Genomic DNA, 18,077 nt, shown 5'->3' on the forward strand with positions numbered 1-18,077 from the left:
ATTTTTAACTTCTGAAGGTGTTTCCAAGTTTTAGTGACATTTCTGAACAAAAAGTCAAAGATCTTAAATACATGCAAGCCACTTTCAGGAAACAAGATTAATTTACACTATTAGTACATACATTTTTTCCTATCTCCAGGGGAACAATAAGCAGTAAGTGGCTGCCCCCTATTTAATAAACAGCTCTTAGAGAGCTTTCATGGAAGAAGACTATACAGTACACTTAACCTGTCTGATCTGACAGCTGATGAAGAGCTTTAGGAACACTTGGCTGCAGCCTGCACCTGCAGGTGGAAGATAATAAAACAAACCCTTTCTTTTCATGCTGATATGACAAACAGCAGATCCATAGCTCTAAAATGTTCTTTAATATATTACATTAAAGATCTTTTAAGCTGCACATAAGTCATCACTGATAGAAAACAAGCACCTCCTGTTACAGCCATGAGGCATCATTACTTTAGTAGGATGAATGGGGCTCTGTATAGATATGTCCTTAAGGATCTGCCATATAAAATGTACTTTTTCTTTAATATTGTAAAAAAAATGAGAACCTGCAAAATTCAAAAGGTTTTTCCTCTTCACCTGACTGAAGAATAAAGACTTTGGTTTAAAATCACAAGTAAATTGAGTTACATGTACTAAACTTTCCTAGCACACTCCAGTTACTTTTAATTTCGCTGACAGGCCATGTCAATTACATGCACCTCAGATAAGCATGTTCTTGATACCATATAGTACAACCTCTAACATAAGAATTCAGTAGTTTTGACATGCGAAGAATTTTTGATGCTGCTTAAGTCAAAGCTAAAGAAACCCACTTTAAAAAGGCATTTATTGTGGTGTTTTGTTTTGTTTTGTTAAAAGAGAGACAACACATGATCTCATACACACACACACACATACCCCAGATAACTCCCAGGACTTTTATTCTAAATGGCATATTCCTTTACCCTCCTAAGACTAAATTACCAAAAAGGAGAAACTTCGCCTGTAATACTAGCATTACATCATAACATCACATTTTTAGCCCACCCAGATTTCATTTGTTGAGCCCCGTGCAATGGCTGCCTGCCACCTTACCACCTCATACTGTTAAAAAAAGGCTCCCCATCCAATCTCTGTCTCCCCTACTCCCTCCCCAGCTCCTTGTCCAGGTCTCACTGCCCAACCAATTCCAAGTTTCCCCCTCACAGCCAGGCTCCTCATCCGATCTCCCCACACCACACTGGTTCCCAGTTGTATTCTCAGACAGTCCCAGTCTGCTCCAAATCCTGTCTCAGGCTCCCAAGCACCCCTACATGCACCATGTTCCAGTCCATCTCTCCCCACCAGCTTCCAGTCTCAGTTCTCACCGCCAAGCTCCTTGCTCCCATCTATCTCCCCTCTGCATTCAAATCAGGCAGCTTACTCCCCTATGCTGCCCAGCCATAGTAAGAGGATCTCTAAGAACACAGAGGCAGGCTACCTGCTTTCAGTTCTGGTACTCAGATCCAGCATGGTCCCCAGTCACTCAGACTTGAGACTGCACGGAAAGACGTGCTCACCCCCAGGGTGGAGCATGCCCAGTACAGATACATTTCCTAAAGATTCTAACTGTGAAGGTTTAGCAGATCTCTACTAAGGGATATTTCAAAGAGTTACAAGGGTTACAACTTGGCCAGATTTGGACAGATATTCACGAGGATGGCAAAAGGCACATCCTCAATATAAAAGTCACCTTCCCTGACCCCACCACCATATTTCGAGTCCCTGCTCTAAAGAACAAGGGTGCTAGAGATTTTTTAAATAAAAGTCACACCAAAATTTTTTTTTATATGGACAAAACATATTTTCCCCTAGCCTCATGCTCTGAAATAGCTGAACCATTCTGTATAAAAAACACACCTCTTAACACACATACCTAGCATGGAGAACTGTAGTGGGCAACCTTAATAATAGGCACCTGTGACGGGGTGTACCAGTCCCTTTGAGAGGCCTCGCAGTCCTACCACACCCTGCCCCAGGAAAGAAGCATTGAAAGTGCGTCCTCCAGGCCTGCCTAGAAAGGCTGCAGGGAAGTAGCCAATGAGAGTGCAACAGGCTCAGTTAAAAGGAGCTGGAGGGCCTGAACAGGTCAGTGGATAGCTGGGATCAGAAAGCTGTGAAACTGCACAGGTAAAGAGGCTTGAGAGAGACCCTGGTCAAGTAGGGACCGGACTGTGAAGCTCTCCAGGCAGAAAGGCCTAGGAGAGAGAACCCTAACTAAAAGGGGGCAGAGACTTAGGTATTTTTTTATATATATATAAAACCTGAAGCAAATACTCACCAGCAACCACACACCACACAACAGAACCACTAACCCAGGAACCTATCCTTGCAACAAAGCCCGTTGCCAACTCTGTCCACATATCTATTCAGGGGACACCATCATAGGGCCTAATCACATCAGCCACACTATCAGAGGCTCGTTCACCTGCGCATCTACCAGTGTGATATATGCCATCATGTGCCAGCAATGCCCCTCTGCCATGTACATTGGCCAAACTGGACAGTCTCTACGTAAAAGAATAAATGGACACAAATCAGACATCAAGAATTAACATTCAAAAACCAGTTGCAGAACACTTCAATCTCTCCGGTCACTCGATTACAGACCTGAAGGGTGGCTATCCTTCAACAAAAAAACTTCAAAAACAGACTCCAATGAGAGAGACTGCTGAAGTGGAATTAATTTGCAAACTGGATAGAATTAACTTAGGCTTGAATAGAGACTGGGAATGGATGAGTCATTACACAAAGTAAAACTATTTCCCCATGGTATTTCTCCCACCCATCCCACCCCACCCCCCACTGTTCCTCAGATGTTCTTGTTAACTGCTGGAAATAGCCTTGCTTGTCACCATGAAAGGTTTTCCTCCCCCCCCCCGCTGCTGGTGATGGCTCATCTTAAGTGATCACTCTCCTTACAGTGTGTATGATAAAACCCATTGTTTCATGTTCTCTGTGTGCGTATATCAATCTCCCCACTGTATTTTCCACCAAATGCATCCGATGAAATGAGCTGTAGCTCACGAAAGCTTATGCTCAAATAAATTTGTTAGTCTCTAAAATCCATGTAGTTTGTGAAGAGGGTCACTAACTGCAGGTGCCACCCAATAGTCAGCAAGGGCATGGCAGGTTATCTTTTTCCTGGCACTTCCCTGTTGGTAGCAACTCTGGACCTGAGGTGGTCTGTCCTTTCTGTAACTCAGCACTCTGGCCAGATCACATTTTCTGTATGCTGTTTTCTGAGACTCACATCTCCCTTCCCTTGGAGTCCAACACATCTCAAGAGCTCCTGCTAATCTCCTCATACTGTGCAACAAAAAACAGATCTGTTCTTCCTAACCTGACAAAGTTTCTAAGCAACCAGATAACATGTTGCATATAGTACCTTCATAATTGCTGTAAAAACATTTTTGCTATATCTGCATTGTTAAATTACTGAGGAAAAAAAGAAAGACTTACAGCAAATATCTGCATTCAGTAAAACCTAATAGAGCGCTTAGAGCTTGGGGTAGGTTAGCATGAAATTTAATTTAGGCAAATCCAGGGAAGCACATAATGCGCTGTACATTTGGAATTATCTGTTTTACAGTACATATAGAAACAAAAATGGTACTTCTAAATGAATATCTATTAAAGGAGAAAACACTGCCTGTGCACAAAAAGTTACCAGAGAGAAAGATAGAGAACTGACCACTAAAAGCAGAGCTACTAGACCTACTTTAATCAAATAAATGTTAAAACACTGCTGTGGTAAAACAGAACAAACAAAGTTTCTCCTATATATTTTTTCCTCCTTTTAGTTTTGTCTTAAGTCTCAAAAATATCCATTGGTTTTCCAAGATGTGAGCCATAAAAACGGTAAAATGATAATTAGACACAAACTTTCCAACTCACTGCTTGAGAATGTTCATGTTGCACTCTTCCACTATGCCTACCTGCTCTGATCTTGATAATTTCAAGACTACGCCAGCTAACAAAAAATGCAGCTCTCCAAACAGCAGAATCGCTGTGAATTTCCAAACAATTTTTTCTACCCTGGGTGGGGAAGAGATCCAGCTATGCTGCGAGCCAGGACCAGCTTGAAACTGCCAAACTCTAGCCAGTCCCACCAGCCAAGCACAGACGAGGCTCATGAAGGGAAAGGAACCTCGGTAACTGTGTGCATGTATTTTCCCTTACAAAGTTTAACTGTAAAGATAGCACCCATCCCATCCCCAAGTTAAGACACAGGCATCAACCGTTCACCGTTTTACTCATACAAGATATAGCAGTACAACGAGCATTCTCCTGTAAGGTAGGGAAGGAGCACATATGGAGAAGTTTGTTTATGTACATAGTAATGTCCCTTGTATCATAGTAAGGGCCCTGGAATCCTGAGAGATCTCAATAAAATTTTTATGTAGATACTCTGCAATACTCTTCCAAAGGATGTACGCCTTAATTTTTCCTCCTCAATAGGACACCTTCCCATACCATTCTGCACTGAGTTTGGCTGGAACCATTACAGTAAACAGGCTAGTGGTACATGGGTCCAGAGAGTTTTGGGACGCCAGTGGCAGCTGTGCCTCTGTTACCCTCAGTGAGGTATCAGCTAAAATCACCACCACCTGTGGAAAATAGTACTAGTATTCAGTGCCATTGCCCTATACTTGAACCCATGGAAATAAGGCCCGAAATGTTATTATTTCATGCAACCTGAAATCTTAATGCCCTCCTCCTTCCCTCCCCCATGCCCTTCTGGGCCATATCCATCACAGCCGGGATGTAAGAGAAGTGCTGTGCAGAGGTACTCCAAAGCTGAATGACAGGTTTCAGAGTAGCAGCCGTGTTAGTCTGTATTCGCAAAAAGAGGCATCCGATGAAGTGAGCTGTAGCTCACGAAAGCTTATGCTCTAATAAATTTGTTAGTCTCTAAGGTGCCACAAGTACTCCTTTTCTTTTTCCAAAGCTGAAGTGTCAATAAACATATCTTTAAAAAAAATTGGAATAAGGGAAGGGAGTTTTTAAATTCATCTTTCACTGCCCATTACAGCTGTAAATCCAACAATACATCTGTCTGTTTTATCTGTAGCTACTGCTGTTACAGCCTTGAGGAGCGCCCCTTCCATACCAGCAGAATGCCTGACCTTGAGGAGGAGGACAAAGGAGAGGGCTAAGAAAGATATGTTTAGCGAGATTCTGCAAGCCGTGTTGCATCAGATCAGAAACTCAGGGCTGAGTGGGCCAACATGGCAGATGGCATGCAGAGGGATAGAGAAGACAGGAAAAAAAAATGGTGACACCAGGCATCCCAACAGGAAAAGGAAAGGAAGGTGCACGACAACGGCTCCCACTATAGATTTTTCAACCCCAAAATTATTTCCCACTGACCAGTAGCAATCCCATGCTGCAAGGTACCAGAGTGCATTTGCCACTTGCTTCTTAACGGTCAATGCAGTTCTCATGCTAGTGTCCTTGAGCTGGAAAGGCTAGAGTGAGCTTGGCACACAGATCCAGCGATAGAATTTTCAGATGCAAAAGTCAACATTCATCATCCCAAACCAGCATTACAATGCTATCTCACCAATCAGTTTTCAGAGTAGCAGCCGTGTTAGTCTGTATTCGCAAAAAGAAAAGGAGTACTTGTGGCACCTTAGAGATTAAAATTTATTTGAGCATAAGCTTTTGTGAGCTACAGCTCACTTATGCTCAAATAAATTTGTTAGTCTCTAAGGTGCCACAAGTACTCCAATCAGTGCTTGTTTCTTAGGCTCAAAAGCAGTGCTCCACCGTCTGCAGCTACTCTGTGAACGCAACCAACAACCATGAATTGTTTTTCACTATGTCCCTTAACAATCTGTCCTCCCAGCTACAGAACTTTGGATTTAACTGTAAATCCACTAAAGGTTCCATAACTGAGAACATGTCAAAGCACAAAACTCAACTTTTGGTGTACAGGAGGAGTGTCCACACGATGAGTTATCGTGTGGCGAGCTAGTGCACTGTAGATTCACAGCCTGCCTTGTTGTTCACTAACTGTGTAGGCAACCCACTAGTTCACCTACTAATACCCAAACTAAACAGTGCATTTCCATCTGCCCCAAAGAATGCATCAACAAGATGGCAGAAAGTTTAAGAACAGCCAATAATTATTTACTGATCTGCAAGTAGTTTTATCAGGTTATACTAAAATACACACTAAAACAGTTTTAACAACACAAAATTAATAGGTCTACATCCTCTATTGTGGAAAATAGGGCATATTACATTACACTTTCAGGGGATTGGGTGAAAAAGCCTAATAAATTCAATCTCTGATTACCAAAAACAAAACAAAAAACAATTTGACTTTTTGCTTCTAATTTTTATTCTGTTTTGCACTGAAATATACACCCCACCAAGGTGGTTTGTGACAGTCCACTCAATTAAGATATGCAGCGCATAAATTAAGAGGTCTCTCTCATTTCCTATGCATATCACTGTCCTCCACATACTTTTGGCATCTAGGGACATGAGTGCCAGGTTAAAAATTATAGTGACAAAATGAAGAATTTGACAACTTTAGCAGGCTACTGGGTTAGAAGACATTTCCCCCTCTAATAATAAAATTTTACGCTGATACTGAAATGCTTTGGGTGAAAGGTTCAAACTACACACCACTGAAAACAGAGCCAACTCTGAGAAAGAACGTGGCAACAAACTGCCATAAACATGTTGCAAGACAGCAGGGGTGTGACTATGTTAGTCAAGGATGCCAGGACAAATCCTTACTCAACTAAACTGGCTTGTAATCTTTAGCATGTGATGACTGTAATGACTTCTAATTCCTATCAAGCCAGCCATTCAATGCACTTTAGCAAATCTTTTCAAGAGAGTGTAAATTAAGTTTGCTGTTACCAAACAACCAAAAACTTTTAATAAAAGTGTACCTTTTCCAAGATTAAGAGCTGCCTTGCCTGGATCCTTTTTATAAAAAGTGACACTGTCCAAGAGTGGCCATGTTAGACTCTATTTTCATGTACAGACCAAACTTTTCTGTTACTTTAAAATGGTCATCACATGGTAAATGAAAAGGAACAATTATTTTCAGAGCGCAAGACTAGCAAAGGGTGAGACTTTACTTGCAGAGGAGCTCTTGATTAACCCAAATGGGCACTAACTTGGCAAATTCTAGTTGCATTCTTCCATGCTGTTTTACAAATCGTAAACTCAAAACTAAAAGTACAAGCCAGACAGAATAGCTCCTATATTTTCCCTGAAGCTCCCCGATCCAAATCCTGATGAGCACCACCCAGTTGTCTTTCTATCCTCAGTAACAGGACCCTTCCTTTGAAGGTGCTGAAGTGTTTAAATGAAGACTAGATGTCTTCCTAAAGACATGCTGTAGTTTAAACAGAAGTTACAGGTTTGATGCACAAATTCCAGGGTAAGATTCTTCGGCTAGTGTTATCAGAATGTCAGACTAGATGATTAGAATGGTCACTTCTGTACTCAAAAACTATTACACAGTTTCAGTTGCATCTAGTTAGCTCCCAATGAGGAGTGTCTCCATGAGTTGCCTCCAAATTCTGAATGCAAGTTAACCCTTGAAACCCTAGACCATTGTCTATCTTGACTGGGCTTATTTATAGACACACCTCTGGGGTGGGGTATTTCAGGTGTTTGAGGGCTCCTATAGGGACATCAAAAGAGCTGTACACCCAGTTCACACAGCAAAACACATAATTTAGGGTACCATTTCCAAATGAAAGAACCTGGTCACGTTTTTCTCCTTTTGTTGAACATTCTAAGTTTGACTTACCATTTATTCTCGGTCATAAGCCGAATATTTTTGGTAAAAAAATGACACATCAAAGAGCGGAGGTCGGCTTATAAACGGGTCTACACCAAAATTTGATTATTTTAAAAACTCTATGAAATCATTGAATTGAATATCTAATACATTGTTGTTTTGTTTACCTGGAGCATCTGCAGGCATGGAGCCCCTCAGTTCCCTGGGGCCACAGTTTGCCGTTCCCAGCCAATGAGAGCTGCGGGAAGTGGCGCCAGTTCTCCACAGCTCCCATTGGCTAGGAATGGCAAACCCCGGCCACTGGGAACTGAGGGGCTCTGTGCCTGCGAACGCTCCAGGTAAGCAAAACGCCCCAACCTGCCAGCAGCTTACCCCGATGGGCCAGGAGCCAACGTTTGCCAACCCCTGAAATATAGGGTCAGCTTACGGAAGGGTCTTACAGTTTTTACCATTTTTACTTATCCATCTTGGGGGGGGGGGGGGGTCGAATTATAAACAAACCAGCTTATGATTGAGCATATACAGTAGTTTGTTAGCTGGGGGGATAGAGGCTGTTTTATTACTCGTTTGTACAGAGGGGCCTTGATGCTTAACTGATTCTTCTAGGTGCTACTTTAATACAAATAATGAATAACCGATATTATTAGGAACAAAAACAGAAGAGAAAAAAAAGCCTTCAAAACTCATGAAGAATCTGTTCCGACAAGGGAAGGAATGTTGGCCAGGCATGAGAGCTTTTTTTCTCCCCCTTGTAATCTGGATTGTTGCTTTGGGGTTGTTTTTTCAAAATAGAATATTAACTTTAGAGTAATCCAGTAAAGCTAAAATGAATTAAATCATTCTCTTTGTCTATTATGACCGAGTTTCAGATATAATATACGCTCAGAAAAAGCACTTAAATAGGGTTATCAAATTACTTTTTATCAATATTGCCCTAGGAATTATAGATATACTTTAAAAAGATTTCACACTTGTTAAATATTTTCAGTACATTTAATGTTGCTCAGAAGACTGAAAATGACTCAAGCAACCTATGATGGTTTAAGGTATAGTATCGAACTTCAGATTTCATTATAGTTGTATGGGGAAAAAAAAATTCCCAGTTGAGGTCAACAATCATTGGCAAGAAGACATATTCTTGCAAGTGATGTAACCTGTTACTCCTCAGCCTGCATCTTCAGAAAACTCTACTCAATTTTTCCTACTTAAAGTTTTTGACCACTGTGAAAAGAATAAAAACAAAAGTATCCCAAGATAAAGGGTGCAGTCCATATGATGTGAGGTTCTTAAATCAACACAGAGATTGACTTTCAAACAAGGAATGTAAGAAAAATCTTGCAAGTCACTGCTTTATCTGTAAGATCATCTTATCAGACAAACACGGACGAGGACAAATTAGGTCTGGCTATAGTATAAACAGGTCCATCAAAATGCATCAAAAGAACTCAAGTCTGTAGTTCTTTCTGAAAAGACTCAGGGAAAAGTATACATTACCACATCTCTCATACCTCTCTAGCATTATTTAATCCTCTTAAATACGAGTCATTTTTTAACAACAAAAGTAAGCTATAACCCCTGCTGTACATTCTAGCAGAAATAGTCACTTCATCTAAATGTATGGTGACTGTTTTTAAAGTTGAAAGTATATATAAGAAAGATAGTATGAGTTTCCCTACGTTTGCAAAGGGTCAAACTGAATTTGAAGCCTTTGGAGTTCAATAAAAAGAATTGTATTGATTCCCCCAGCCTACCATACAAAGAAGAGACAAATTAAGCGTACAGTTTATGCACACTAAGATTAGACCTCTGGAATCCCTGGCTGCCAGTCCTGTGCACAGATTACCCACTCCAAATTTCCCTTCTTTTACAGTGGCCTAAACATGAGACTCCCATTCTCAACACTTGTTTCATTTTATTTTCTAAAACTGCCCACAGTGATAATAGCGAGCAACAGCAATGAACATTATTACTGTTTTACAGGGCATTTTAGCACTGTGGTGGGACATATCACAATGAGATTATCTTAAAGGTAAGCGTATGATTTCAGTCAAAGGATACAAAGTGCAGCCTCTGGAGTGGTCCTTTTTATAACAGTAACATAGGACACAACGTCACAAGAACTACATTCGTTTAACTAAACTGGACAGTGGTGGGGCTGAGACAGGGCACCAGAGCCCTACTCCAAATCCCACTGAAGTCAACTGGACTACACCCAGGAATAAGGAGATCTGGTTTCCACTCCTTTCTCTACTGCTGATCAGTGTGCAATACAAGGCATGTCACCTTGCCTCTCCATGTCAAAGTTTCCCATTCTGTAAACTGGGGATAGCTCCTTACCAGGTGTGTTGTGATTCTTAATATTTGTAACACACTCAAGTACAGTAGATGGAAGATGCTACATTCACCTCATTGAAACTTTGCCTCAAGACCGATTTCTACCACAATATCTGTGATAAACTGGCAACTGATAGCAGCTAAGCAAATGGCTATTAGGAAATACTGATATTAATATTTCTGGTATATTTTTAAAAAATAGTTTTACTTGAAACCTGCTCATTGTCACATAATTGTATGCTCCTATCACTGTTATTCTTGTCCTTTCCCCTCCACATATTTGTTGCTTCTTGTCTTAATTCAGATTGCAAGGTCTTTGGCACAGAGGCCATTTTCAGTATGTATTTGCATGGGGTTTGGCACAATGGTGCCTTGATCCTAACTGGGGATTCTGGGCACTAGCAAAATAAAAATAAATAACAATCCGGGTAATCTTTAATACAAGCTACAATTATCCTTATTTCCATCAAGACAAAGACAACAGATAAAGTAGCTATCTCTAATAAAACAATGCTAATACTTGATTTTGATAACAAAAAAAAAAAAAAACCCAAAACAAGTAGGAAAAAAAAAAATCATCATCAGAATCCGAGAGCTACTTCCTAAACTAACATTTTATTTTCTTCCCCTGAACAGATATTCAATATAATTTAGAAAAAGTTTAACCAGGGATGTTTTTCCTTTTATGAAATTCTATACAATCAGATACCTGGCTTCCTTTTAATGAATCTTTAGAGAAAACACATTCATCAATAGCAAGAACATACATAACACTCCAATCACAGAAAAGAAAAAATAAGACAAATTTGAGAGTATTTAAGTGTTCTGACTAATTGTTTTCCTTATCTGTTTTGTGTGTGTTTAATAAAGCATTTTAAAACGTTTAGTGAACAATAAGCAAAACTAAGTCCATCAGTATCACTTAGCTTGGAGGAAAGGGGGTTATTGTCAATGTCAGGCAAAGAAAAAGTATCAAATAGGATAACTTAAAAATTACAGTATTCTAAAAACCTCTCATTTTTACAAAGTGATCAGCAGGCACATTAACCTACAGAGTCATCTCTACAAAATGGTAACAAGTTTATCATGGTAATTTGAAAACTTCATCATACTCTACTTCTCCCCCAATTCTCAGAAAGTATGGCTGTACCTGCAGTACCTCCAAGCAAGCCATCATCGCCAGATGCTGATCGTTGCTGAAACTGTGGCCTTGCAGTGGATGAAGAAGACTCCTTCATACGATCAATGACACTCTCAGACAGCTGGAAAAAACATAAAACCCAGCAAGATAAAACAGGTCACCAAAAAAAACCCAAACAAAACCACAGAATAAAAACCAAACATCTAAAATTTTATCAAAGATTTTGAATTAGCTTTGCAAAGCAATAGGTCTTCCACCCCTACTCCTTTCTTTCTTCCTCTCCAGACAAAGCCTAGAGGTATTTTTGAAGATGGGCAGGGGGAATGAGGGCGTTTTGGGCTTGCTATAGATATGAACAGAAAGCAGCAGGGTGGGGAGTAAATTGGTCTGGGGAAATAAAATAAAAAATGGAAGCAGCATAGGAAATGCAACAAATTCTGTATTGTTGACATATTGTTTAAATTTTGTCCATCAGTTTCTCTTTTCTTAATTATTTGGATCCTAATCAAGGATCATATTTTGTGTTTACATAACACATAGCCCAAAGAAGCCTTGACCTGACTGGGGTCTCGAGACACTACCACAATACTAATAACAACAGTAAGTGTAATCTTCAGCTAAATCCACTCTAACATCAGCATAAGCACAGAATTCCCACATTTGTTAATAGTTTCAATGAATATGAATTGACGTGAGAACAAGAAATGAATGCACAGATTCAAGCATAGTCTGTAATAAGCCTAGTTGAGCCCAGGGAAATACTTGACAGTAATATTAGTAAAATGGGTGGTAATATGAAATATTTATAATGTTTCAATTTACAGCTGCATCTTGTTCCCCCAATGCACCTTTTTAGGAAAAAGTAGTAAAACTATCATTTACTTTTTGGTCAGTTTCTCCTGTGAAAAACAGGTTCCGGCTAATTAAAATCTAGTTTTAACTTTATCAAAATACAAAACCAAATTACATAACTAATAAAATCTTGTCTAAAGATATTTTATTGGTATAAATTCTTAATTGAATCTCCCTGCTAAGTTTTTGATCAAATATACACTGGAAGGTTTAAAATTATTCCATCCTCCTTATTTGCAAGGCTTAGTCAACCTCAGCCCAGGTATGGTTCTGACCTTCTATCATATGCTTAAATTTTATTCATGTGAGTATTACCACTGAAGCTGGGGATATTTGTAGGAGCAGGATTTTATATTTGTACTATAAGAATTAATATATGATTTGATCATCCTGCCAGCTACCCTTTTTGAATAGCAGAAAGGAATGACCCTCTGGGGCACTGGTAGAAATGCATCTGACAGATTGCCAGTGTCTGTACCAATGTTAAGGCAGGGACAGACCAGAACAATCCTTATGACTGATTATGGTCACCCTTTTGTTTTAGGATAAGTTATAATGTCTACTATGGTTTCCTATATGTATTATAAATTAGGCACTCTAGTTAAATTTACTTTTATTTGTTTTAAGGTTTAGTAAGTAAGAAACAGGATTTTGTATTGCGTCTATATTAAGGAGATTAGAGGAATGTTGAAGGTCCGGGCCAAAATGTGAACTGTTTTGATTACAAAATTTAGTAAGATTTAATTTACAATGCCTTTCTTGCTCAACATAAAAACCTCTGTATATTTTTGAAGGTCTCTGTAAAAAACTGTTTCTGTAAATGAGGAGTACATGCATCAGGAAAAGATAAGGTGTGAAGGTCATTGTTAAAGTCAGATGGCCAAGAAAGGAGGAGTGAAGAAACTTAACTACAGCAGAGAACCATCAACGCGCATCCATAATGACGGAAGAGCAAATTGACGACCCTGAGGTGGAGGCTGGCACCTCTAAGACAATTGATTAAATCGAAACCAGGACAGGATGACCCTCTCAGAGGTGTTCTGGAATGTTAACACCAAAAGATAAAACCAATTAAGGAGTAACCGGTCACAAACTGACACAGCAAAATCCATAGACTTCAACAGAGAAAAAAAAAAAAAGACTATAAGAACAAGGTAGTTGGCCAAGGGACTTTGGTTCATCTTCCACAACTCCAGGAGCATCTGATTGCGACCTACAGAGCCCGGCTCCCCTGTATGACCAATCTGGCTGGCAACTAGATTGCTCCAGACTCTGTACTGGTAACTACAAACATCAACTGGCTAACTCAGAGGTGGGCAAATTACCGGATCACGGGACCCTCCTGCCCTGGGAGGCTCACCCTTGTCTGTAAGCAAGGACTGGCCTGTCTCCCAAGATCTGTGAGTGTGATGGGTCGTCCTTCAGGATAGGTTGTAGATCCTTGATGATGTGTTGGAGAGCTGGAGGTGATGGCTAGTGGCGTTCTGTTATTTTCTTTGTTGGGCCTGTCCTGTAGTAGGTGACTTCTGGGTACTCTTCTGGCTCTGTCAATCTGTTTCTTCACTTCAGCAGGTGGGTATTGTAGTTGTAGGAATGCATGATAGAGATCTTGTAGGTGTTTTTCTCTGTCTGAGGGGTTGGAGCAAATGCGGTTATATCGTAGAGCTTGGCTGTAGACAATGGATCGAGTGGTATGATCTGGATGAAAGCTAGAGGCATGTAGGTAGGAATAGCGGTCAGTAGGTTTCCGATATAGGGTGGTGTTTATGTGACCATTAGCACCAACAGAACGCCACTAGCCATCACCTTCAGCCCCCAACTAAAACCTCTCCAACGCATCATCCAGGATCTACAACCTATCCTGAAGGACGACCCATCACTCTCACAGATCTTGGGAGACAGGCCAGTCCTTGCTTACACACAGCCCCCCAACCTGAAGCAAATACTCACCAGCAACCACACACCACACAACAGAACCACTAACCCAGGAACCTATCCTTGCAACAAAGCCCCTTGCCAACTCTGTCCACATATCTATTCAGGGGACACCATCATAGGGCCTAATCACATCAGCCACACTATCAGAGGCTCGTTCACCTGCGCATCTACCAATGTGATATATGCCATCATGTGCCAGCAATGCCCCTCTGCCATGTACATTGGCCAAACTGGACAGTCTCTACGTAAAAGAATAAATGGACACAAATCAGACATTCAAAAACCAGTCGCAGAACACTTCAATCTCTCTGGTCACTCGATTACAGACCTGAGGGTGTCAGAGTAGCAGCCGTGTTAGTCTGTATTCGCAAAAAGAAAAGGAGGACTTGTGGCACCTTAGAGACTAACAAATTTATTAGAGCATAAGCTTTCGTGAGCTACAGCTCACTTCATCGGATGCATTTTCAGACCTGAGGGTGGCTATCCTTCAACAAAAAAGCTTCAAAAACAGACTCCAACGAGAGACTGCTGAAGTGGAATTAATTTGCAAACTGGATACAATTAACTTAAGCTTGAATAGAGACTGGGAATGGATGGGTCATTACACAAAGTAAAACTATTTCCCCATGGTATTTCTCCCTCCCACCCCCCACTGTTCCTCTGATATTCTTGTTAACTGCTGGAATTAGCCTACCTGCTTGTCACCATGAAAGGTTTTCCTCCTTCCCCCCCCTGCTGTGGGTGATGGCTTATCTTAAGTGATGATCACTCTCCTTACAGTGTGTATGATAAACCCATTGTTTCATGTTCTCTGTGTGTGTGTATATCAATCTCCCCTCTGTTTTTTCTCCACCAAATGCATCCGATGAAGTGAGCTGTAGCTCACGAAAGCTTATGCTCTAATAAATTGGTTAGTCTCTAAGGTGCCACAAGTCCTCCTTTTCTTTTTGTGGATACAGACGAACATGGCTGTTACTCTGAAACCTCCTCTTCCTGTGCGTTTTCCTAAGACATCCTGGTGAGGACGAGATCACAGCGCCCTATTCACGGGAACGCTTCACTGCCACGCTCTTCCTAAGCGTCCTGCGCCGCAGCCGGCCTCCACAAGGATGGGCCTGAGGCGAACTCCGAGGTGGAGGGTCGGGAAGAGAGGAGGGGTCTCGGTGGCTGGGCCAGGGGCTCAGAAACAGGGGGCGGCAAGAGCGCGACAGGGCCAGGTGAGAAGTGGCTGCAGGAGGGTAGGAGACGACGGGGAGCGGGGCAGTAGAGAGGACGGGGGTCCTGGGGAGATGGGGGGGGGGCACAGAGACAGGCGCAGGAAGAGCGGGACTGGAGGAGGCAAAGGGAGGGTCTCGGGGCAGTGGGGGGTGCAAGACACACAGGAGAATGGAAGGAAGCTGAGCGGGTCCCCGGCCTGAGGCAGAAGGGGGAAAGGTGGAGGGAGGAGGCAGCTGCCGGGGGTGGGGGCCGATGGACGAGCCCGCGGGGCTGTCCCCTGGGTCCCCGGCCCCTCTCTCACCCGCACGCCCTTCACCACCGTGATATTCTCGTTCTCATCCGCCTCGAAGGTGACGCGCCGGGCGCTGCTCCCGCCGCCGCCCATCGCGGCTCAAGGCTACTAGGCCACCGCCGGGGACAGCCCCAAGGAGACTCGCGCTCCCCTCGGCCAGCTCACAACGCCACCCACCATTGGCCGGCCGCCGGATAAGCCCCGCCTCCCACCGATAGAAGCCCCCTTCCCATTGGCTACTACGCGGTAACCATGGAAATCGCCCGGGAAAGGCAAAGGGTCGGGAAACTTTTTCCGCCGAAAACTTCCCGCGGGCGGGCCCTACAAGTCCCGGAATGCACAGCGCCACGACTGCCCGGCGGAAAGGGTGAGAGAGACGCAGTGCAGGCTGGGTAGCGTAGTCCGCCAGGGTCTCCATTGAGCTCACCGGCCTCCCATTGCATGCTGGGAGCTATCCATTTCTTGGCGTCTGGGAAATGTCCTTCTCCTCAGTCGCCCGGCTCTCGCGGGCCCGCGCCCGTCCTAGGCAGCGACGCTGCCGCGGGGCCTGAGGGCGCCACAGGGGCTCGAGGGCAGGGCTCTCTGGGACATGACCCGTCTAGTGGCCGAGGGACCCCAGGGCCGGTCTCCCACCACGGGGGTGCAGGGCTCACAAGGACGTGACCCCCACGGTGGGGCGGCAGGGTCCTCGGGGCCTGTCCCCTCCCTGAGGCAAAGGGCTCAGTGGGACGTGTCCCTGTAGGGGAAGGGGCTGAATGATCCCCCAGGGCCTGTCCCCCAGCCCCCGGGGTGGGGGGATGGATGGGCACAGAGGTAGGGTTGCCAGGTGCCTGGTTTTCGACGGGGACGCTCGCTCGAAAGGGGACCGGTGACTGGGCTCTTAAAAGTCCGGTTGGCAGCGCAGACGCAGCGGGGCTGGCGACTCCCTGCCTGGCTCCTGGGAAGCAGCCGGCATGTCCCTCCGGCTCAGAGGTGGCCACGGGGGGCTCCGTGCGCTACCCCCGGCCCCAGCGCCGGCTCCGCAGCTCCCATTGGCCGGGAACTGCAGCCAATGGGAGTTGCGGAGGCGGCGCCCGCAGGCAGAGGCAGTGCACAGAACCGGAGGGGCTTGCCAGCTGCTTCCTGGCAGCCGTCCGAGGTAAACGCTGCCCGGCGCCTGCACCCCTCACCCCCTCCTGCACCCCAACCCCCTGTCCCAGCTTGGAACCCCCTCCTGCACCCAAAACTCCTTCCCAAAGTCTGCATCCCAAACCCCCTCCCTCACCCTGAGCCCCTCAATTCTGGCCCCACCCTGGAGCCCACACCCCCAGCCTGAGCCCTCACCCCCTCCCGCACCCCAACCCCCTGCCCCAGCCCAGTGAAAATGAGCGAGGGTGGGGGAGAGCAAGCGACGGAGGGAGGGGGGATGGAGTGAGCAGGAGCAGGGTCTCAGAGAAAGGGGGTGCAGGGGCGGGGCAAGGACGTTTGGATTTCTGCAATTAGAAAGTTGGCAACCCTAGCACAGGGTGTCCTGAAACTCTCCTCTCCTCCTAACTCTATTTCCCTGTGTGCATCCACTTTGATGCCATGTTTAATTACATCACCCCACACTATTTCTCAAATAGTCTATATATAAGGCCCTTTGTTTTTTACTGAAAATTTCCCAGGTTTTACAAAAGCTATTACACAGTTTTTACCAATTTTAACCTGAATTTTGGACACGGCTTGGTAACCTGGCCGGACCTCAGGGGGACCCCACAGACCCAGCTCCCTGCTGCTGAAGGAGAGATGGGAGCTTGGTAACTGAGCCGCCATCTCTCCTAGAGTGGGCCCAGAAATAGAAGAAGGGAGGAGAGAGTACTCTCACCTCTTTACTTTTTTCTATTTGTTCCTTTTTTTTCTGTCCTCTCATTCCCCAATATTAATCCCAATGTTTATCCAGAAAACTATAAGTTTTTGTAATATACATAGATAAATTCCTGAGAAATTTTAAACAAAATCAAAATCGAAGGGCCTTGTCTATACAGTAAGATTCCAGGATTGTCACTGTCTGTGTGTCGCTCTGTGTATCAATGAAACAGCTACAAACATGGCTGAGAGCTCTTTTTGTTCAGAATATCACCAGGTTCAATCACCACTGGGATTTGTGGTTTGTTACAGTCCAGTTTTTTAAGTTTCCAGTCATTTTAGGCTTTTTTACATTTTACAGATTACAGCCATACAGGTGCACAGGTTCTCGCGTAGTACAACATAAGATTCTGCCATTTTTATGACAGCCCTAGATGCACATTATATTATTTATTATTTGTATTACCACAGCACCTAGGAGCTCTAATCATGGGCTAGGCACTGCCCAAATGCAGAACAAAAAGACGGTCCCAGCACTAAAGAGCTTAAGTCTATAAAAGACAAGAAATAGGCGGATACAAACAGAGGGGGGTGTACAAGGAAACAATGTGGCACTGTCCCCTCTAAGCTGTGCACGTGTGCACACGCACAAAGATCCTAAACCCTGCACACAC

The 18,077-nt window shown here is 43.6% G+C and overlaps 1 protein-coding gene across 4 annotated transcripts in view; it reads right to left on the minus strand.

Moving 5' to 3' along the window:
• The window catches only part of CHCHD3 (coiled-coil-helix-coiled-coil-helix domain containing 3), a 273,302-nt gene extending 257,361 nt beyond the window's left edge, over positions 1-15,941 (minus strand). The window contains exons 1-2 of one of the 4 annotated variants that reach the window (XM_038397769.2): positions 15,586-15,941; positions 11,286-11,397 (exon numbers count right to left, since the gene is read on the minus strand). In XM_038397769.2, coding sequence (XP_038253697.1) covers positions 11,286-11,397; positions 15,586-15,669 — 196 coding nt within the window. In that variant the 5' untranslated portion in view covers positions 15,670-15,941. The remainder of the gene's footprint in view (positions 1-11,285; positions 11,398-15,585) is intronic. The other 3 variants (XM_043499167.1, XM_043499163.1, XM_038397759.2) reach the window with 3 other exon arrangements.
• Between the last annotated feature and the right edge of the window lie 2,136 nt (positions 15,942-18,077).

The sequence above is a fragment of the Dermochelys coriacea genome, chromosome 1, assembly GCF_009764565.3.
Source record: "Dermochelys coriacea isolate rDerCor1 chromosome 1, rDerCor1.pri.v4, whole genome shotgun sequence".
Classification (NCBI taxonomy): domain Eukaryota; kingdom Metazoa; phylum Chordata; order Testudines; family Dermochelyidae; genus Dermochelys; species Dermochelys coriacea.